This window comes from Poeciliopsis prolifica, unplaced genomic scaffold (genome assembly GCF_027474105.1).
Source record: "Poeciliopsis prolifica strain line A6 unplaced genomic scaffold, Auburn_PproV2 SCAFFOLD026, whole genome shotgun sequence".
NCBI classification, from domain to species: Eukaryota; Metazoa; Chordata; class Actinopteri; order Cyprinodontiformes; family Poeciliidae; genus Poeciliopsis; species Poeciliopsis prolifica.
In genome coordinates this window covers 477,076-500,049 of record NW_026562401.1, presented here as the reverse complement: position 1 = coordinate 500,049, position 22,974 = coordinate 477,076, and the positions used below count along the sequence as shown (strand labels likewise).

General features: G+C 38.5%; 1 protein-coding gene across 1 annotated transcript in view; it reads right to left on the bottom strand.

The window, feature by feature from the left end:
• Positions 1–3,126: 3,126 nt before the first annotated feature.
• The window catches only part of nphs1 (NPHS1 adhesion molecule, nephrin), a 51,128-nt gene continuing 31,280 nt past the window's right edge, over positions 3,127–22,974 (bottom strand). Inside the window, exons 10-30 of the mRNA XM_055047901.1 lie at positions 22,252–22,409; positions 20,801–20,942; positions 19,302–19,426; positions 19,049–19,217; positions 18,327–18,453; positions 17,949–18,121; positions 17,151–17,291; positions 16,440–16,574; positions 14,970–15,091; positions 13,918–14,077; positions 13,643–13,799; positions 12,347–12,498; positions 8,591–8,702; positions 8,334–8,515; positions 8,189–8,224; positions 7,251–7,373; positions 6,658–6,706; positions 5,344–5,473; positions 4,420–4,504; positions 4,084–4,247; positions 3,127–3,390 (exon numbers count right to left, since the gene is read on the bottom strand). Coding sequence (XP_054903876.1) covers positions 3,301–3,390; positions 4,084–4,247; positions 4,420–4,504; positions 5,344–5,473; positions 6,658–6,706; positions 7,251–7,373; positions 8,189–8,224; positions 8,334–8,515; positions 8,591–8,702; positions 12,347–12,498; positions 13,643–13,799; positions 13,918–14,077; positions 14,970–15,091; positions 16,440–16,574; positions 17,151–17,291; positions 17,949–18,121; positions 18,327–18,453; positions 19,049–19,217; positions 19,302–19,426; positions 20,801–20,942; positions 22,252–22,409 — 2,732 coding nt within the window. The 3' untranslated portion in view covers positions 3,127–3,300. The remainder of the gene's footprint in view (positions 3,391–4,083; positions 4,248–4,419; positions 4,505–5,343; positions 5,474–6,657; positions 6,707–7,250; positions 7,374–8,188; positions 8,225–8,333; positions 8,516–8,590; positions 8,703–12,346; positions 12,499–13,642; positions 13,800–13,917; positions 14,078–14,969; positions 15,092–16,439; positions 16,575–17,150; positions 17,292–17,948; positions 18,122–18,326; positions 18,454–19,048; positions 19,218–19,301; positions 19,427–20,800; positions 20,943–22,251; positions 22,410–22,974) is intronic.

The following is a 22,974-nucleotide window of genomic DNA, read 5'->3' as shown; positions in this document are numbered from 1 at the left end:
TTTTTACACCAGAATTGCAGTTTAGTGGACATTGGCTTTCTTTGATGAAGCCTGACAACGGCCATGTGTTTGGCTTAGTTGTCAGTTTTGTTAACATGCATAAACCTAATCAATTGTCTGGACAATGTAAAGGTGTTAAAGTGTATTTGTGCTTCTCTGGATTATTCTTTTTTAAAGCACAATCGATTTATCTGGAAGAGACGGGGTGCCCAGCCTACATTTCTCCTTGTAGAGGCTACAGGATAACACAACTTCAGGTAGCAGGAAGTAGATTGTATCTTTGTTAGGGATGCTAACAAAATGATATCAGCTTCAGCAGTATGAGTGGATAACATAAATAAAAAAAAAAAATTACAATCAAATCTCTACTTTCTGTGTTTGTTCAAGCTACCATTTTCAATGTAGAATGATCAGCTGCTACATTGCATCTAGTTGTGCAGCAATTGACCAACATTTAATTTGTAACTCATATTTTCTAAGACTCTTCATACAGCCATCAAGGCTTGAGAACAGAAGAAAGACTCTCCGGTAGCAGTCAGTCTAATAATGAATCTGAAGAGGCTTCTGACTGAAGACTCTTGCTATGACAGTCTTCTGACTGTCATGACTTGTTAACGGCACAACTGAAGAATTATAGAGATGTTACAAAAGTTGTGGTTCAAACGTCCCCTGAGCCATTTCATGCGGAAACCATTTAAGTTTCTGCAGTTATTCCATCTAATTTTGCACAAATTGAGAAATTGACGCTTTTCATTTGTAGTATTTGATCCACACCAAAAGTACCCAGATGCATAGTACAGTTAATGAAATCATTAAATTAATTTCCAACTAGATCCAGTTGAAATATACAGGCAATAACCAAAATGTACATCTATTGCACTAGCCACTAAAGTTACATAGATACTTTTTGGAAAGAGATTATTTAATTATGCACAATCACATGGAAAAAAATAACCTCAGACATTAGGTAATTAAATAATGTCAATTATTTCTCTTTTGATTAAATTTTTCCCTCTCTGAGATTCTCTGAGCTGCCTTGAGATTCTCCCTGGAAGCAACATATCAAAATGTTCATGAGGCGAGTAAGGAAAAATAGAAGGTGACATGCTGTATTGAGCTGTCAAGCTTTCAGTCTAGCAGATTACTGTTCATGGCTGAGCTGAAATGAAGCATTATGAACACGCTTTGGTATGAAAACAGAGCTCAGTTAGACAGGAACTTAAACAATTGTTCAGTAATGAGACAAACGCACCTTGACGGCTCATAATGGAGAATAGCAAGCCTGGGACAGAGAGCTCAGTGAGGAATATTGAAATGCATCTCCAGGCATTCAAACCCCACTAAGGAAATTTGTGGATTTGGCAGATTTGAATTGCATCTTGCATCCTGTAGGTAAATATTTTCATTGAAAGAATGGATTGATTTTTGTTAGAGACCTGTGGGGCTTTTCAGTCAAAGAGAAAAATATATGCAGTGCATTACATACAGCAACACTGCTGTGATGAATACTTGATAGAACATAGGCGGACATGACAGGAAGACAGGTAAGAACTTGAAAGTTCATGTTTGCACACACAAAATGTTAGCCAATAAGAGTGATGGTGATTCTGATCTACTAAAGGCAAGTAAGTATTCAGAGTATTCAGCCAATGATCTGCCGCTTAACAGTTTCATGTTACGCCTAAACTGCTAAGTTATAGTCACTGATGCAGAAAGTAAGCATGTATGTGCTACATATTCAAATTACAACCAGTCAATGAAAGTTGCAAAAGTATTAATATTAATGTTTTCAACTTGCGTTGAGCATAATGCAGAAGTTTAGCAGAAATTTTAAATATTAAAGTAGGCGACATGTTATTACAACTCCTCCACTCCCTCTCTTAATTTGTAAACCCTTTTCAAAACCATGCTTAAGCTTTCTTCCACTTATTGCTCTACTAGATAAAATTCCAGTAAAATAAACACCAATTTGTGGTTGCGTAATAAAATATGAAGAATCTGAAATAATTTTGCATGGAACTGTGGGTACAACAAATGACTGTAAATATCTGAGTAGTATTGGATAGAGGAAGATGAACTATCACCACGGTACCTTAGTAATCTGAACAAATATGCCAAAAGGGTTTTCATTCAAATATGCATATATTTTCTTAATATGTGTGATTCTGCAAGTCTGCAAAAGGAACTTAGCGTAAAATACAGTTTTATACTATTTAAAAAAAAAGTCCAGCCTCACAAATTGATTTCTAACTTGAATTTTGACATTGTGTATATTTCATATGAGAAGATTATAACACTAATTTTTCTTTGTGTAAATACCAGTTGATATTAGATAAAGAGCCACCAAAATAACTGGTTTTCTATAAAGCAGTGGCCACATTTTAAGCTTAGCTTAACCTTTTTCTCTTCTCAGTCTCTCTCTTTCTCTCTGACTCCAAATTCCCAGCATGGTTTCTCCCCTTCACCGATGCTTTAAGCTGAATTGCAGTCCAAGAGAAAATAGGATTATAAAGTCTGGTCACAGATATGGCTTCTCTCATCTTAAGATGAAACTGTGCTAAATACCGCTCAGTATGATCCCATTGTAGGGACTCCATAAGACCAGCTGTCAGAACTGAAAAGTCTTTGTAGTCGACGGGGGGAGGGGAAGGGTCCTGTCATCAGGTTCTCATCTGGATACACACTGGAAAATGTGGATGTCAGATGGGTCAAAAGGATGATGTCTGCTTGGGTGGCACCGTGAGCCTCTGTTGCTTCTGCTCCAGTGCCAACCGCACACATGTCAGTTTATTTCTATCTCTAACCGACTGATTCATGTCTACCTGCAGGCCCGCAGGAGGAGGGGGGGCATTGTGGGTAATAACGATGACTCGGCTCTAAAAAGGAGGCAGAAGATGGAAGGGGGATTAAAAAGAGGAGCAGAAGTCAAAACTAAACTTATTGTGTAATATTTATTGAGAGAAAAACAATATTTATCATATTGATATTCCTGACTGCAAGAAGGGGACCGAAGCTTTCAAATCTTTCCTCTACTGTAGCTTTCTTCTTGCCTTCTATTCAGTTTGCAATTTATGTCAGTGAATTAGATCAACTTGTTATTGTAAGGGTAAAAAGTAAAAACAAAACTTTAAAGTTGAAAAACTTATGTTTATTTTTGCTCTTAATCTTAATCATTCAATATCATTTGAACCAAGTTCTAGAAACAAAAAAACAGTATGACAGGAGTTTATACTTCTTTACAGCAATTTACTCAGTATCTACTATCTAGTCAAATTATTTGATTGATATCATTGTCTCAATCTAGACTAATTCTCCTCGTAATTCGAAGGGTAGATCGTAATCCCGCTCTGGTTGTTGATTATTCATGAACTGCCCGTCTCTCTTGAAACCCTGTCAAAAGAGAGAATACAATTACTGTGGAAAATGATTTTTCTCATTAAAAACTAATCTACCTATCAGAATAAGATAATCTGAATAAATATATGAAGGGAAAATGTTATCCATAGCAACCTGGTTACACATAAAAAATTGTTCTGGGATCTTGTGTGACATCTTTGATGAGTTGCCAAAACACTTCCAGGAAGCTTCTCTCCTGCTTCATGTTTTTTTTTTCCTATTTGGAGATTAATGGTTCTCCCTTTACTTCACTCGAGTCACAAAATTATACAGCTTTGTAGCTTTAAAATGGAGCTTGTGGTATTGCTTTTTGAGACTTGGTCTTATTTTCCACTTCATTTCTACTTTATCTGAAAGCTTCTGTTTAAGTTACTTTATGATTCTTCAAGGTTTCATGGTACATAGGTTTGGTGTTGTCAAGTAAAATTAAACTCAACTTCCCAAAAAATTACAGTAGGAGCAGGTTGCTTTTGATAACATTTTCCTCTAAAGTGAAATACTTGAGAAGGTGTTTTTATATTAAAATTTGCTTAATATAAAGCAAAAAGCCAAAAAAAACAAAAAAAGCAAGAGAAATGTGATGTAAAAGCTTTTTTTTATATTTTAGTAATGCATTAAATATTTTAAATGTATTTGTTATGTAAGTGTTCTAAAGAGTTTTGTTTCTTTTTTGTTTTTTTCAAAGACCTGATGGTGGGTTGGTGACCTCCAGTCCTCTGCTTGCTGGATCAGTCTGTGATCAGAGAAAAGTGGACGGTGGGCTGGAAGAGAGGAAGCCAGTGTGTCCTGCCGCACTCTTCTGTCACCCACGTCTTCATACAAATGGCTTTCAAAGTTCACAGGAACAGCACCTTTAACAGACCAAACACAATCACAGCATAAACACGGATTAAAACATAAATATGGATCACTATAATTTTCAGTGTTTGCCTAAAAATAACGGTCTCTTTTCACTCTCTGCTCGACAGAAAGTAAGGTGATTGCTTATGCCTTGGTAAAGCAAAAGTGTTTGTAGTGTCTCACCAGGGTCATGCCTGTCCTCAAGATGTGGACCATGGTAGTGTTTATAGTCACCAGTAGGATAATGATAATGGGAGTCTTCCTGAAACTGATCAAATAGACAACATTTCATCAAATAAAGCATCACAAACCATTTCCACATGTCAGTAGTTCAAAGGGATTTTATGTTAATGTCAAAATAGTCTAAAGGAAATTCTAGTACAAATATAGTCCAAAAATCTGTCAACACACACAAAAAAATCTGAGCTGTATTAGTTAAAAAAAGAACTGTAAAAAAATAATAAAAATATATTAGTTTTTTTTTTTTTTTTTTTTTTTTACATATTTTTTTACCAGAGGTGCCAATAAATGTTTAGGACACCCTATAAAGTAATGAGGGATAATGTTCAAAGAATGAAATGCTGCAGTAAGATTTTGAGAGATACTATGTCAGTGGTACATCTTAGGGCATAACCATATAAAATACAATGTTGTTTATCATACAAAGCATCCAGATATTGCTGAAGGTAAACATGCTTAAAGTCAATTAAAGTGAGGTGAGCTCTGCCTTCATGTGTATTTCTGAACCGACTCTCCTCTGACTGCACAGCCTGATCTGTTTTCTTTTACCTCAATAAACTGTTTTCTTCAATCTCAAATCCTTTTTGGCCTTTTAAAAGAACAAAATGATCATTTCTCCGAGATCAATGTGTATTTTGAATGCTAATTGTGGGCTATTGATCAATGTTCCATCCCTGCACACAACCAGAGGTTTCATTAGTTTATTTATCCCTTTTCCTTGTTATGGCTGAAGCCTCCACTTCCTTTGCTGCTAGATCTCTTCACCCTGTGCCTAACCTCTTTCCTCTACTCATCTGTTTCTTGGTGTCTCTACAGATCATCTGTTGCCCTTTTCTCTCCCCCCGTCTCCTCCTCCCTCTTTCTTACCGCTGTGTAGCTCTCGTAGACGTTGCTCCCTGTTTCAGATCCAGTGTCAATGAGGAGGGTGCGTTGGGCTCCGGTGTTGATTTTTTCTCTGCTCTCATACTTATTGGAGTTGCTAGTTGATTGACTTGACCTGCATGTAGAAATCAGAGCTTATCTACTTCATGGTTATACTGCTGATAATTCATCCCAAGTGTGTATAAATGGACATACTAACCACACAGTTCCCATAGAAACTTATTTCTAATGAACATTTGGCCTTTCATGATTACTGCAGGGCTTTTGAAATAAAGTATTGAGTCTCATCATAATTACAATTATCAATGTTTTCATTAAGAATCTGGTGTGGACAATCACAAAATACTGTGTAATGATAAATTACAAAAAAAAATGATACATGGATTTCAAAGCTTGTAAAAATAAAGCAAGAAGAGGGAAACATGCACTTAAATTCTGTCGCCCTGGGCCTTTACTTTATAGAGGCTCCTTTCACTGCACTTACAGCTGCAACTAATTTTGAGCATCCGTCTATGAACTTTGCATAATCCAGAAAGGTAATTGTTTTTTTTAATTATCTCTGTGGGTGGAGAACAACTTTTAAGTCTTTCCATACATTTTTAAATGGATTAACATCCATCTCTTGATTGGACCATGAATATGCTTTTATCTAACCAAGCATTAGATAAAACCAATTGCTTTTGGTTTTGCAAATGGTATGACAGATATAAGTTTACCATCTGTCATGGATGGGAAACTTTCATGACAGGTGCAACTTTTTAAGAAAAATGTCTTCCTGCATTGCTCTTTATTTGGCTCAATCTTATCAGCTCTGTTCAGCTTCCCCACAGCATGACATTGTGACCACCATGTTTCACTGCAGGGGTTATGTGTTCAGGGTCTTGTGCAGGGTTAGTTTTGCCTGCATATTGCATTTTGCATGGAGATCATCTGACTAAGCCCCCAACATGGTGGTTTGGGTCACTTTAAAAGGAGCTTCTTATGGCTTTTTTTTTTTTCTTTTCCTGATGTGAGTTCTATCCATGTCACCATTATACTATACGTTGCTTTGGTCTATCACATAAAATTGGAAAAAAATACATCCAAGCCCATGTTCATAATGTTTAAATGGTTTTATGTGGCATCATATTGTAGTTTCTTGGCAGTATTGCATGTGTGACGCAAGGTTCAAGACATCAATTTAGACAGCGTTTTATCTAATCTTGTTTTGCCTCCTCAGCTTCCTCCAGCACATGAGTGAAAAATCATAAAACATGTATATCTCCTTTTCCTCCAATTAAATCCAAAACCTTGACTTACACATCCTCTTCACTCTTCTGTCCATTCACCACACTGTCCCTTTCTGCCTCTGTAGGGGGAACGAGATACACAGAAAGCTACTCTGTCAAATGTTGAATTTGATCGAAAAACTAAAGAGGCCAGAGAGCAAGAGTAAATGAAAGATTAGTGAGATGTGAAAGAAATTCAATGGAAAAAAAAACAGAGGGCAAAGGAAGGTGCAGAAGGGAAGAAAAACCTGAAAGACTGAGGAGCAGGACTTGATGGTTTGGCTGATGAACAAATGGAAAGAGACAAGAGGGGAGAGCGAGAAAGAGAGGAAGGACATGAAGCCGGCCAATGAGATAAAAGATATGAGTGCAACTAGGAAGTGACAGTTTTGAGGGATGAATGTGGAGAGAGGTAGAGGCTCAGATGGTGAGTAAAAGGAGAGGAGACAAGACACACAAACAGAAAGAGGAACACGGAGCAATGAGGTGGTGCTGAGCTGACAATTACATCATTGCTCAGAGTAATCTCTTTAGAGTCTTGTGCGGTGGAGATCGGAACACTGCAGAGACAAGAAAGCGAGGAACACTTCCCCATCCGCAGATGAAAAAGATAATCACGGGTACTTGTTTTGTCGCGCCTGTTTTTCCACTTCCGCCCAAAGAAACAGCCCAGCGAATTCAACACCAGCAGGACTCCAAACACCACTGTGAAGGCCACAGTCAAATGAGTTGGCAGGCCACTCGGAGCTGGTTGCAAGCAAAAACAGAAATATCAGATTAGTGCAGAACAGATAAAGCTAAACTGAAGGACATGTAAGGATAAAAAGACCTAACTGGTCTCTCAGCAGCTTTTAAATAATTAAGAACTAGCAGATGACAAAAATAGCTACCGCTGTTACAGCCACAAAAAGGTGCCTGAAATAACATGAGGAGCTAAAGGAAAGCCACTGCTTGTCTCGCCTGGATTTCTTCAAACTCTTAAAAGACTCAAATTTAAGAAGCATAAATCTTATGCTTCTTAAATTTGGTATTGTCATTTTGAATATATAAGACAGGATAAACTTTACTTACAAAAGAAAACAACGGCATTTCTGGGACCAATACAGAAGAAAAATTGTCAATGTCTGAATTGTATAGTTTGGACTGAAGTTAATGCCTTTCATATGAATACATTTGAAAAATAGAGACACAATATTTCTATGGCACAATTTTAAGCAATTGTCAAAGTAATAGAAATGAGAAATACCAAAATGACATTTTGCAAAAAATAAAAATTGATCTCAATTTTTGACAGGAACTCTTAGCCAAATTTCTAATTTCTAAAATAACATTTAAGTAGTCAAAGAACCAGAGAAGTCATGCAAAAAGCATATATAGCATTCAGTGTACTCAGCAAACAGGGAATTATTTTCTTTCTGACACTGAATTATTGGCTTCATATTGTTTAAGTAACAAAAAATGATAACGCAGCCATTAAACTTAAATAATTTGAGTCTTAAAGAGTTTTATTACACTTTCAGTTATATTACTTTTTTCATTAAAATTGAGGGGGGAAAACTCACCCTGTGTTTCATCATCCGATTCATCCTCTTCCATATCTTTTTTCACCATGAAGAAAGAGAAAGGACATAAAAAACACAATCTTCATAAATGTACTGTTGACATCAGTCCTCAGATGATTGATCTGGGGGGTAACTCCAAACTGACCCTCAGTGGTGATGGTCAGTACTGCACCGTCGTCAGCATAGCCACTCTCTCCTATGGAGTTCAGGGCATTAACTGAGAAGTTGTAGGTGGTCTGCGGCTGCAGACCGGTAACGGTGAAGGTTGTTGTATCCGGGGGAACGACATCTACATACATGAAGCTGACAGACTGGTCCCAGATGTATCTGTCAAAGAAAAGAACACTCTATCAAATATGGCTTCCTGTAAGGATACTTGTCCTTTTGGACATTTGTCTTTACCGTATGCGATATCTCTGCTGCAAACCCCCATTAAAGCCAGGGATCCACTCCAGAGTGACGGAGTTATGGGTAACACTGACAAGACTGAATGATGAAGGTGGATCTGGGTGATCTGAGGGTAAAAAGGAAAGTTAGTCTAAAAAGCAAAAGTGTTCTTTGTCCAAAAGCTGAATTCTTCCACACTGCAGTAAAGTCTTTGACTAGAATGTAGTTGCTATGAAATGAGAATGTATGCTATTATGAGGGAACTGATTATTCATACAGACTCTAGAATAGTAAATGCCACTCTGCCACTTACAGGGTTGTGCGCTCCATACTCTTTCCTCCTTTTTTATTATATAGAGTGTCTGTATGTAGACAAATAAGTGATCATTTTAAATATGAGTGTAGCGCTGTTGATGTTCTTAATCAGAGAATATAAGTAAACCATCTATTTTCTCTTTTGTGTGTGACTATGGTCACATTTAAAAACCTACTGCTTTGTAAGGTTAAAGCATTGAAATTTATAATAATAATTTATACAAAGAGAGAAAGGTTGGATGATTTTGGCTGATAACCACAATATTAGGTGTCTTTCCATCCATATTTTCATAAATGTCACTGGGTTTTGAGGAGCGAGTCGCTACTCTTACCAGGACAGAACTCTTAAAATGTTCAAAATACATAAATATTTTATTGCATGAGCATTAACTTAAACTGGTGTGTTTTTCACATTTCTGGTAGTGGTCTTTGGAGTTTATTTTAACTCTGTTAACACTTTTTATACAGCTTGATGGCAAGAAAAAACTTGATTCCACCAGACATATTTGTCACAGTTCCAGTTGTTTTAAAGTTATTAAATTATTACTCTGGTTGTAGCAAGTTTAGGTGAGTAGCGATTTTCTTTGTGTCTTTCCAAAATAATAAAGATTAATAAACACATCCTGCCTAAAAGGCTTTTTTTATGTACTGCCCAAATGCTCAAAGGAAACAGATAAATGTGGATTAGTGAGTAAATGTTTCTACATTGCTCAGTCAAAAAACTACAGCTAGAACAAATGATTAAAAAAGTGGTGAGAATTCTTTGTTATTGTCCCTATCTGGTATCTTTACAGACACAAGCTTCAAGGTATTTATTGGTATATGATATGATTGTACGACAAAATAAATCAGTTTTAATTAAAACAAAAAAGTCCAAATTGTGCCTTTATATTTAGTTCTGCTAACAACCCTTACAAACTTATTGTGCAAATAATTTCTTCAAAAGTCACTTAAAATTAATGTGTTTGGAGGAATTAAAAAGTCTTTACCCTGTGGTGACCCCAGGCTAAAGAACAACCCATGTTGTTCGAGGCCTTCTCGAGGACAGAAGCCTCGACAAGACCGTCAAAGGTACAATTCCCGGCCAGATGACTATGGCTGCATGTTTTTACTCTGTCTCATTACCTGTCTGAAACTTTCAAATAAAGGTCACTGGAGATAGTAAGACCTTTTCTTTTCTTTTTTTTTTTTTTTGAAGAATTCTAAAGCAAGGGTAAAAAATTTTAACGTTTTCAACACCTTATTCAGTACTGTTTAATCCATCTCCTGAAAATGATGAAAATATGGCACAACTACAAACCTGCTAAGCCATGGTGTTTCACCAAAACTCACAAGTCAGGGAAAGAGACCATTAGGAGAAGAAGTAAAAAAAAAAACCTATGTATTAGTCATGCACTACAGTCTGGTGTTTATGGAAGAGCAGCTGCATTTTTGGATTGTTGAAAGAAAACCCATAACGTGTCCCTGTGCAGTTTTTCATAAGCTACGTTGAGGACGCATCAAACATGTGGACAAACATTAGTTCTAGGTCAAAGTTCAGACATAGAACTAATCTCTGGCAAGACTTGGCAAACATTTTTTAGATTCAATCTGAAGAAGCTTGATGGTCATGAATAGTTCTCTTTCCACTTTCAATTATGCACAATTTTATATTTTGTCCCTTCAAATACATATAAATTAGATTGCGATGATTCAACATGTGGAAAAGTGGGGTACTTTTGCAAGTGTCAGTGTGTGGCACTGTTTTTTTTAAAGAGAAAAATCACAATGTGGGTTTTCTTCATAGATGCTCATTGAAAAGGTGAGCTCGAAAAAACAATCTTAATTTTTATAAATTTTTGACTTAAAAAGCTAATTATTTTACCTTATGATTAGCAACAAAAGACAAAGCATTTGGCTGACTCCTTTAATAACCCAAGAACTGATTTTTATAATTTATATCACCAAACTTAAGCAATAAGACATTGCCTTATTGCTTATGTTTGTATCAATATTGAAAGAGCTCATCAAAGGAAGCTACTCAGACCTTTGGTCTTTTACAAAGGACTGCTTCAGCTAGGCTTCTGAAAGCAAAGTGGAGTGTTTCACATTTGGAGCATCAGAAGCAATAATTTTGGAGAGGAGCAGTAGTCAAGGTGAAATGAAAGAGAGGTAGTTAAACAGAAGCATAGGAAGAAAGCACTGCTTGAGCAGTGATTCATTCTGCACACCAGTTTACAAAACTAAATAATTCCTACATTCAACTCAACTCAAAGAAGGCAAAGAGTTCTCTTAAATAAACTAACAAAAAAATGTCTTTCTTTCAGCCCAGATGTGATAAGGAAGTATTTAAAATTTATTATCACTGTGTCAAATTAATTATGATAATTCCCACATGGCCATAAAAAAGGAAGAAAAATATATGGGCAAAAACAGGGCCAGTATTGGATTGTGTTTTAAAGTTTTTATAGTAAACATTAAATGTGTCCATCGATAGCTGCCGGCATTTGCTGAGAGCTGGACTTGGTTGATTAGACTGGTAGTGTGCAGATACATTCGGTAGCTTGAGGGTGGAAAAGTCTAAGTATGCCAGGAGAGTAAAGCTTATCACTGCAACTCTTATCTGTGGAGGAAGCAAAGTAGTGCTGTGGGCTAGATGATAAGGTAGAGAGATAGAGGAATAAAATAAGGTCTGGCTCTTGTGAACAACAACTCTCTCTGCAGTTTACAGAATCATCGTGGGATTGTGAGGATTCTCCCAAACTACTCTGCAGTTGCAGAGAAGGCCGGATAGAATTTGGACCACACGGCATGGATTCAGTTTTATTTAACTGTATCCAAATAAGAACAGAAGGAAACATTCATGCTTTCCTGCCAAGTGTGTGATATGAATAATCCCTACCCGGTGTGTGCCATAAAAAAAAAGAAAAAAAAAACTCACTTTGATCAGTTGCCATTCATTTAAAAACATTCATGTGGGATATTTTTGATTTTTTTTTGTCCACTAGAGGAGCAAATTTATAACAATGCGAAAGGCAGAGTGGGAGAAAATGGATGCCAAGGACGGTCAAGAACCAATAGACACTTTCTTGCAGTGTGTTGTGACTTGGTATTTATCCTACCAATCTCTTAACAGTATGATATTGTGTGTTTACAAGAACAGTGAGGCTCAGACATATGGCTTGTGTTGGCCCGATAATTAAACTGAAGGGAGTGTTATGATTATTTTTAAATTGGTTCGCATTTAAAAATAAATAGGTCAAACAAGGTTGTTTTATATAATTTCAAAACACTGCTATTGATCTAATAACCTTTTTCTCTTTCGACATGCCCAAAATTTGGCACAGCTTGCTTTTTCCTTTTTTTTTTTTTCTCTCCCTTTTGCAAGGCACCAAGTAAGAATACTGCTGAAACCACAGTCACCCAGAGACTCACGCCCAATTGCACTTAAAATGGAAATGTATGCAGATGCAATACTTGTGCTGACGAGCTGGATGTCTAGCTTGTCTTCCCCAAGTGAGTTGCGAGCAGTGCAGCTGAAGACGGCGTAGTCCAGAGTGGCGCTCACATTCACCACTCGCAGAGTACTGGTGTGGAAAGAGCCATCTCTCGCTGTCCTCTCCTCATACCTGCAATATGAAGATTTATGGCACTGAGGTAGGAAAAGGGATAAACACTCTGCGGTCACTAAAGCTGGCTGAAATAACAATAAATAGTAAAATAATGGAGCAAATTTGAGGATTAATGTAAACCACAGGACAAGCTAATAGAGCATGAATGTGAACCACGCCTCTCAAAATTATTCATACTCCCTAACTTATTCATATTTTGTCACATTAATAGTTAGTCAGATGGGAAGAAGAGAACCAGTGAACATCAATTTTCAACTTTTGCCACAAATTCTCTGTTGGATTTAGGTCTGGACTTTTACGGGGCCATTCTAACTCATAATTATGCTTTGACTTAAACCATTCAATGTTTAGAGTCATTGTTCTACTTAATAGGAATTCAGTATTGTCTTTTGAAGCCTGCGAAGAACAGCACTCCACAGCATGATACAACTGCTACCCTGTTTAACCAGTGTGATAGTCCATTCAGGATGATGCACGGTACTAATTTTCTGCAGCACATATTGTTCCAGAGGTTGGTCAAGCCATTCAGCCGGAGCTTTTTTAGCATGTCTGCTATGTAGACTACATGGCTTGTGGTAATCTGTTAACGGGACATGTCATGATTTTGATTTGAGAATGGCTTTCTCTTTTTCACTCTTCCATAAAGTCAAATTTGTGGAGAGGATAAGTGAAGGTTGTCAACACATCCTCACTCCTCACGCTAGTATTTCCCAGCCTTTTTCCTGTATCACTGATTATTCTTGTCCTTTCGTTTCTGTTGTGCCACACTACTACTATTTCTGGATGATGAAATGAACACCTTTCCACTATTCGTCCGAAACTTGTGTTTATAATTGAATTCTACTTTTACCTTTTCCACAACTTCCATATCTGCTGGCGGTGTTCTTTTGGCTTCATAAGTTCTGATTGTTCATTATTTCCCATGACAAACATTATGAGTTTCACAGAACTATTCTAAGTAAGATTCATTTTCTTCCCAAGAAATCTGGGAAGATTCATTTTGTTGATCTGTGACAAAACTACAACACAATATATTGAACGATGTATAAGAAAGGGTGTGTTTGCTAGTAATATTTTTCAAAGATCTCTAAATATAACTTTGTGATTAAACTATGACTAGAAATCAAAATCACCTCCTGACCTGGGATTTGCCAAATCTATGAGCATCCCTTTCTTTTCCCAAGTAAACTCTACAGGAGGAATGCCCTCTGCCTGACACACCAACTCAGCAGTGGCAGTGCCATCCCCTCGACTGGCAACCTTCCTCCACTGGGGTCCTTTCCGAAGTTCAGGAATGACTTCAAAAGGAAAGACAGATGAGGAAAAGTATTCAGAAACCTCAAATACTGCATTTTCATAAGTCAACTGAAAGTTTGCTTTACTTCTTAAACTGAAAAATAACAACAATGAACCTACATTGCACCACCAGCTTCATTTCCACACTGCCAGGGAGTGCTATGCCATTGCTGGCTGTACACTGGTAAAAACCAGCATGAGCCCGAGTCACATTATGAATGGTCAGCAAGCTTGATTTGTTTTCGTTGGTCCCCTCTCCCATCTCCACCTCTTCCTCTCCCTGTGGAAGACAGAGTGAGGAGAAATAAGCAAAAGACAGCTGCTATCCCTCAGTACCTGCACTCCCTCTAAGGGATGGTGCACTACCTGTCTTGCTGTGCAAAGCAAGACAGGTAGCCAGACATTATGGCTTGATGTCTGCATGAGAAGGACGTTCAATACAACAAGCTGAGAGGACAAAAGAAGAATAACACCAAAGGCTGTTGAGCCCCAAGACACAAGAAAAAGGAAGGCTAATAAAAGCCGAGAAAAAGAACACGAACCCGACTGTCAGGGGGTGGGTTGGACCACGGAGAGCATCAGCAGATAGAGACCACGCCACATTGACAAATGTGCCCTTTAGTCACGCAGCGGTAATGAAAGCTATTTTTCTGTATTTGGGCTGAGTGTGAAACAAGGAGACATGGGGTGGAGGGATAGTTAAAGCCAGTGAATTATAGTGCATCTGTGCATTTAGAGAGCCCAGTGATAAACGGTAAGAACAGAGAAAATAACACAGAGGAAGCCAGATAGGGGAAATAGATTCTAGACTGTTGCTGCACAGACTGTGTGTCCGTGCGCGTGTGTGTGACTGAGTGAGTGTGTTTGTGGCCTTGTTTTTGATACGACGTAAAGACCATTTTCCCAAAAAATACTACGCTATGGTTGTGAGCTAGTCATTGGAGCAGTTGGTCCCAGAAGGAAACCCATAAGAAGGAGTCCTTTAGGATCTTTATGACCTTTGTGTTAATTGAGTTCAGGTTAGGTTGAGGTTGTACTGCTAACCGATAACAGTTAGGTTTAGCGTAAGGGTCGAGGTTAGGCTAGATAACGAATCAAAAATGAATGGAAGTCAATGCAAAATCCTGTGAAGATATAAAGATGTGCATGCATGTGTTTGCTGTAGCACTCACCAGCCATTTCCAAGAGAACATCTCTGGTATAATGGGGTTGGCATCTGCCACACATATCAGGTCTGCTGTTCCTCCCTGGTTCACATACACAGGGTCTTTCTCTGCCTTGACACTCGGAGCATCTGAGTGTGAGGAAAGAGGAAAAGGCTGAAGCAGAGGTGAAGTCAGTCTGAGACAAATCATCCATTAAAAAAGCCATGTTGATTTGCGATAATTACTCTTGCACTTGTTTGGCTTTGACAGTGTTCATAACCCCTGGGATACAATACTATTAACTTCTTTCTATGCTTGAGCAAAGATGGAAAATTAATGTGACCCACGAAACCCTCTAATGAGAGCACATCCCTATTCAGATTATGGCAGTGACCAGTTTGCCCTCGTTTTGTTTCCCGTCTCTATCCATCTACACAACAGTGAATCTCTCCTTCCATTCAGAGTCCTCACTTCTTTTCTTTGTTAGCTTCATAAGCTTTTTACACTTCCCATGGGTCCCATGTACATGCAACAGTAAGGCCATTAGTGCCAACTTGTCTGAACCTATGTTCCCTCCTGAAGAACAGTGGCAAAAAACACTAGCAAGAGACAGACCTCTGGGTTGGTGGTACCCACTCGTGTTGGTCTCCTAACAAAGACCGACATTGTTAAGTGGGATACACTTCCACACTTAAAAGCTACTACAATCTTCCATACATAATGAATATCTACAACTGTCATGCCCAGTCAGTGCAGGATGGCAGAATCCATTAGTCGTGTACCATGGGCTTTGGTGAATCAGACAGACCTACATTTTCAGCGCTAGCATTATTAAATCATTACTATCGAGGCAGAGGGCCTAGAGCTTGAGGCTGGGCCTGAGGCAGAGGAGGAAATGGATAGTCTTGTATGGAGGCCTAATGAAGGTTTTTTGAGGATGAATCGAAAGCAAGTTTTGGTTGCCTGATACTCTGCAGCTTTAGACAAGTTAAAATTGTGCTATTAGCAATCGATGAATTCACTGTACTGCATAAGCAATTATTCAAAAACCACATTTGAAAGACAATTGAGGAAAGTCAGATGTAATATTGTGTCCAGGAAGGTCAAAGTAACAAGGTAAGTTGAAGAACCTTATATGTGACAACTGCTTTTGAATCATTTTAGAGTTTATGTTGAAATGGTACTTATTCGGCTACAGAAGAAATCTGATTTTTCAACATGCCAGCACACATGGCAAAATAGAAAAGGAGTGTAGCAACAGCTTGAGATCAGATATAGAAGTACAAAAATAGAGAAAGTTGAACCAAGTGGTCAAATGCATTCCTAGCAAGAAGGTTTTTAATGTATGAAACCTGAAATAGTACAGCTTGCCAAATATTGCATCCAAACTGTCCTTTGTGACTGCAGGACAGTGCACATTGATTCTATGACATTGATTTAATATACTACATATTTTACTCTGATATGTCTATGCATCCTCTACTTGCAGTTTCTTACAGTAAACATCCAGTTTAACACTGGTTTCGTTGACACCGTCACCATTTTCACATTTGATAGTGTAAAGTCCGCCATCTCTTCTTGTCACATTCCTAATCTCCAAAGAGTGGTCATCCAACCAGTGGTGGCGTATGTCTTCCCCTTAAGAAAAAGCACACACAGACACACATGCACACACACGCACGCATGAAAACCAATAGTAAATTGAGTATTCATTACATGCTCATCAACAGCATGTCCTCTGGCCACTGGTCTCTAAGTGACATCTAATCCTGCATTATTGATTTGTCCTGGCAAGATTCCCACTACAATCTGACAATAGGTGTGTGAGGGAGACCTTCTGTACCACAATACCCAAAAAAAGTAATAGATGTTTTTTCTCATTTGAAAAATACTGTAATTTCATGGGGTTGACTGCATATAATGGAAGTAGCAGAGCTAACAGAAAGGGTGTGGGTGCAGCTGCGCTCTGATGACATCGACCTGGAGAGGAAGACGGGTTTAAAGCCCTTGTGTTGTATTCAGGGAGACAGCAATCCTCATTTAGACTGAATATATTAGAGCTGTAATGAGAATCACATTTGGCAGGGTCCCATGCTGGCTAACCTGCTATGTTTTATTCAGACCCTGAATGGCAGAGCTGAGTGCTTACTTGCTGGCTCAGCTCAACTAGGACCTGGTTTATAGAGCCATCACACAGCCCGGGATCACCTTTGACCAGCATCTGCTTGCGGCGCAGCCAAATGCAGGAGACCACCTCGGGGTTTGCTGAGACCATCAGGGGGATGGTTGCCACATCATCCTCCACCACCTGGACTTCTGTTGCTTGCTCAGAACTGAATTCAGGAGGATCTGACGTAAAAGCAGTACAGAAATACAAATCCAGCTGAATTCATACAAATGTTACATGCACAGAGGAATAAAAACAGGCTCCTGCTCACAGGAGTGATAAAATCCAACAAGAGCGAGCACAAAAACCCACAACACATGCTGAGCACAAAAGCCCGAAGAGACACTAATGAGAGTCAAACCAGTAGAAAGTCAACACCCCACCAATAATTCCAGATCTAACCAGCTTCAAGCATTTCTACAACAGGGGAGTGAGGCAGCACAGGAGGGAGAGGGAAAGGCATTAAAATGACGTCTGACAGTACTTTTGTCCAAATGCAGATCTGCACAAACACACAGTGACATTCCTTCATGCTCATACACAGCACCGAGCTTTGAAGCAGAGGCTGGCTGCTGCCTGTGAAATGGCATCAAAGGCAAACATGGCTATGCAGCAAAGCAAATGCACAATTAGGACACACTGCCGCAGAGCTCAACAGACATACAAATCACAACAAAGGTTTCCTGTAAACAAAAAATATATTGCAAAAATATCCCAACGATGTAGATTTCATCTGCATTGTTAGTGAATTGTCATTCAAAAATCAAGCAGACATTGCTTGGTTACACGTGTGCGACAAATAACTGAAAAAACATGTTTTTTATTCCTATCCTACTTACATATCACATTCAGTTGGTAAAACGTGTTAGTTCCCTCTTCCAACACAGGATTGTAGGCCTGACAGATTGCCTTCTGGTTGTGCTGTTGTGAAGTCAAATTCAGGTGAAGCCTACTGAGCACAGAAACGCCCCCAAACTCAGCTTTCTTGGGTGCCTCCTCAACTCCCTGGAATCTAGGAATAAGTGCCAAGTTACAATTGCTAAACAATTTTAAGTTCACAAAAATATAACTGGACACATCTCAGAAGACGAGTCTCTGTCGTCCTACATCATTTGCGTTACTTAAAGCTGATTATATCCTTACAAAGAAAGTAGTGGCGAAATGCTGATATATTATTTGGTGTTTCTCACACTACAGGTCTAATTTTTAAAGCAAACCTCAATGGGCCCACTTTCCAGGAAATGTCAGACTTTGGGTTGCTGCTCCCAGAAAGACACACCAGTTCCATCTGCTGACCTCGGTAAAACACTTCTTCGCCTGTAATCTTCATGCTCACGGCTGTAACTGGAGAAGCATAATTCAAACAAGAACAACCAACCATTTAAAGAACTTTCCTTTTTGATTGAAACAGAACTAACATACTTGGATAAGCTTATTGGAAATCTCTGAAGTAAGACTAAGAGCTACATTCTTTTGGCAAAACACAGATCGTCGCTAATAAATCACTAATCACAAATATAAGAGGACATTTTACAATGTGAACTCCAAATTATTTTGACTGTTAATTGTATTATCTTATTTCATTGGATCTCTTCTGTCACACATATGACTCCACACCTAATACACATAAGTAATGGCCACTCACATCAGGAAGTTAAAATCAGAATTGGCTGAAATATATGCAGCAAATAGGTGGATTAGAATGCCCCTTGTTTAGATTGAGATAGTTCTCTTTAAGGATTGGTGCTTTTAAATAACATGAGGTAAACTAATGACTGAAACACATGAAGGTGAATGCTATAAAAATTTCAGTTGAATATATAAGTTATATTCCAGTGTGTATCACCTTTATTTAGCCAATATTGATATTATACATCTTTCAGTTGACAAGAACAAAGCTCAGATGGTGTGCGTGCATCAGGACAGTAGACATACTCACACTGGACCAGTAGCTTAGCATGTGCTGATATTGTTCTCTTTGCCTCATTTGTGGCATCACAGCGGTAATCAGCCTGGTTGTCGCTCGCCGTCAGGAGCAGGTTGAGCACCCGAGTTACAACCATATTAGAGGACGTCTGTGCCTGTGCATCCGAAACCTTTTTTCCATTCTAAAGCATCAATGAAGAAATTAAAATATGGATTGACGTGCAATTGTTCTTGGCATACATAAATGTTATAAGGTAAGATTGCACCTTAAACCAGGTAAGCTTTGCAAGAGGATTCCCTCCAGCCGAGTGGCAAACAAGCAGGGCTCTGGTGCCCGAGCGAAGAGGGATGTCCTCAGGCGGTGAATCAATAAAAACTTTTTGTGGAGGATCTGTTCTCAAAGGGTAAAGATTTTGACATTTACTGTCTCAAGATTTTGCAAATTTAAATGTATGTCGTTTTCTGTGTCTGCTCAGCTCCTGAAGAACTCTATTTTTAAAAAAAGGTCTTTGTTAAGTATCAAATTGTCCAGAATGCTTGTTATATCGGAGTTTGGAATAAGAAGTGGTAAAATCTGCAGGGGCCTAATGAACGACAAAAGCGCTTTCTGTTCTTACCACTGTTTTGTATCTTATTTCTCCAGGGCTAAGTTACAGGGGTTGGATGTAAACCTCCTGTTCTTATATTTTCACGGAGAAGCAGGTGTTGCTTGCCTTTCGTCTTCTCCAAAATAGCTGCGATCTCACCTTCTAAATGAATTTAAAGTGATTATTTTTCTTTGCCGTTTGGTCCAATCTAAGCCCATGGGATGTGTGACAGCTGTGTATAAGTCTCAAATTAAATTGTAAGAGCGTTGAAAAGAAAAAAAAAAAAACTTTTTTATGCTCTGCTTCTAAGGCAGTCTGTTGCAAATGATCAAGAGTTAGTCAACGTTCAAATAAGACCTAGGAGCATTTTGAAATGAGCTGAGATTTCAAAATCTGCAACATATTCAAAAAGATACGTTGCAGATGTCTGTAGTTCCTTCAGAGTTACCTTGACCAGGGTTTCCCTGGAGATATGTCAATTTAGGTATATGGCACTTTGTTTTTTTGAGCTTATCAGACAAAACAGCATTTTGTGTGATGACACTGAGATTGGCTGACTTCTGAAGGCACATATTTTATTTAGCAATATTAGAGTACAGAGAGTTTCTAAGGAGATGGTCAGACAACACCTCAAGTTCTTCTATATTTTGTTTTGGTCAGTGATAAAAAACCCACTTGTGATTAATTCAAACCATGGCAGTAAATTAGAAGTGGAAAAAGAAAAAAAGTACATGGGAAATGGATATTTTCCAAGAAGCAGCATGTTGCTTCTGAGATGCCATTTTGTCCCATAGTACTTTCAACAAAGCAACGCAAAAAAAAAGAGATCTTAACAAATTAATGTAGGATAAATTTGGACTGAATTTTGGAATTTTTTTTGCTTAATCCCTGTGCAAATATAATAAGTTATATTCCAAGGTTTTCTTAGTGACTTTCAGTGATTAATTTCTCACTGTAAAAAATGTTTGCAGCTGTTAAAAAATAAATGTGGTAAAAGTCTTACATTTTTAAATGAAGTGAAAAATGTGTTTTTTTTCCTTAGGAAACAAAAAAAACAAACAAAAAAACAACAATTACACAAATTCAAAATGTTTTAATATTGTAGTTGATTATATGAAATCCAACTGCACTGTTTTGTTTTTTCAAATAATTTGTTAAATGTGATTATGATTACTTACAGTATACAGTGAGCTTAGCAGCCTGGATTTTGGAAAGATGAGTGCCATTATTAAAAGCCTCACAGGTAAGCTCCAGTCCATTTTCCTCCCGAGAGACCTGGTGGGTCACATTGGAGGTGGTTGTCATCCCTCCGTTCTCTCCCTGCAGACACAAGGAGCACGCAACAATTAAGATGAAGAAAACAGGCAGGCTGGGTCCTCCGTCCTCAGCTGTGAAAAAGCGAGACAAAAAGCAGAAAAAAAGCCACCAACCTCCCTGGTTTGTCTTGTGAATACAGATGGCAAATTAGCTGCTGTAATGACTGATGTTGTGCATGGTCTGTGATAAATAAGCATATTCATCTGATTCCCCCCGCTTTGCACCCCATTATAAATGGAGCACAGTGTCATTTTGCACCTGCCTGATAGTGGTCATGCCTATGCAGCACATCTGGTTATTAAAGCCATTATTGTGGTGATTACGGTAAAAGCCACAGTCAGAAAGACTAACAAAGACAGTGAACAGGCGCGTCAGTCTTCATTAACTTCCCACTGTTTCACATGCATTAAAGCTCACATGCAGCCCACGGAGTGCCTCGCGCAAGATCAAATGGAAATGCTGCTGCCAGATGAATAAAGAGCTTGTTTAATAATACTCATCTTCTGTGTCAGCTTTTATTCACTTTGATCTTATTAACGTACACAAAAGAGGAGCGGAGCAACGAAATACTCTTTTTCGAATTGCCTGACTCATTTGCAAAAGCTGCAGTGGGCTTATTCAGGGACTGCTCATGGTTGTACTGTTTGCTTTCATCTACCGGGGTTCACATGAGGTCAAATTTCATATTGGGGATTCGTTTTCATTCAGTCGAGGGTCTTTTGCTACCCTAATAAGAAGCTTGATTAAGCAGGAAGTGCTTGCTTGTCTATTAATATGCATGCCTTCTAGGCCATTTTAGGCAAAAGAGGAACATAAACACAGCCTTTTTCTGTTTTCTGGTTGCATAAAAACATTTTAATCTGCAGGTCTGATCAGAGATTTTTTTGTCATATTCGTCCATCCATTATCTTACACGCTTATCCTTAGGGGTGCTAAGCAGTCAACCAGTGAGAGGCGGTGTACCCTGGACAGGTCACCTATCCATCCCAAGGCAAAAAAGAGCATAGCTTCATAGAGCTTTAAGAACAAAACAAAATAAAATGGCAAAAAAAAATTGATTTACTGTGGATTTGCACAAAAACAAATTATTCAGTAAGATTTGACATCTATATACATTAGCCAGGTTAATTCCACCAAAATTGAAGAACTGATCAATATAAATAAATAATATAACATTCATGCCCACGACAAGTCCGTCAGATTCTGACCAGAACTATAAAACCTACCACTTTTTTATTACATTACTCTTCCTGACTACCAGCTCTGTTAGAAACATAGACTCTTTACGTATTTGTATGCCATCCAGTCCCACCTCTTCCATTGTGACAGAGGTGTTGCTGAGCTCCTTGTGCCCCAGCCACCAGCGAATGTGGACTGGGGGATTACTCGAGGACGCATGGCAGCTCAGAGTCAACTCCTGCCCTTCGATGGCCTCCAGCGAACCCGACAGCGTCAGCTTCGCAGGACCGACTGATGAGAAAGCACACACATCCACAAGCAAGCACGCAAAGATAAGTTAGTAAAAAAAAACATCACCCCACGAACAGCACATTCAACAGCTCCCTATTCTGATCACAGCGGCAGCGCAACTATTTTAGGATGTGAGACACAGAGCTCGTATCAAGGGTGAGAGTGAAAATCACTTTGAGTGGCAACTTGTTTTCTCTGGGGGTTTTTTCATTGTGGTTTCTAAAGTCTGCTTCGTTTTAACCAGAAGGGGAGACAGGGTACAAGCGCTGCAGGCGATACGATGCAGTTGTATAAATCCTTCAGGGCAATACAAAGGCTGGGGAGGGGGGTCTGAGCTGACAGGTTCAGAGAAGAAGGTGGGTCATGTGTGTCAGTTTGTTGTCACATCTGTGCACATCCCATATTCCACATTACTGTGCTTCCTCTCTTTCGCTCTTTCTCTCTTTTCTCTCTCTCTCTCTCTCTCTCTCTCTCTCTCTCTCTCTCTCTTTATATATATATATATATATATATATATATATATATATATATATATATATATATATATATATATATATATAAACAT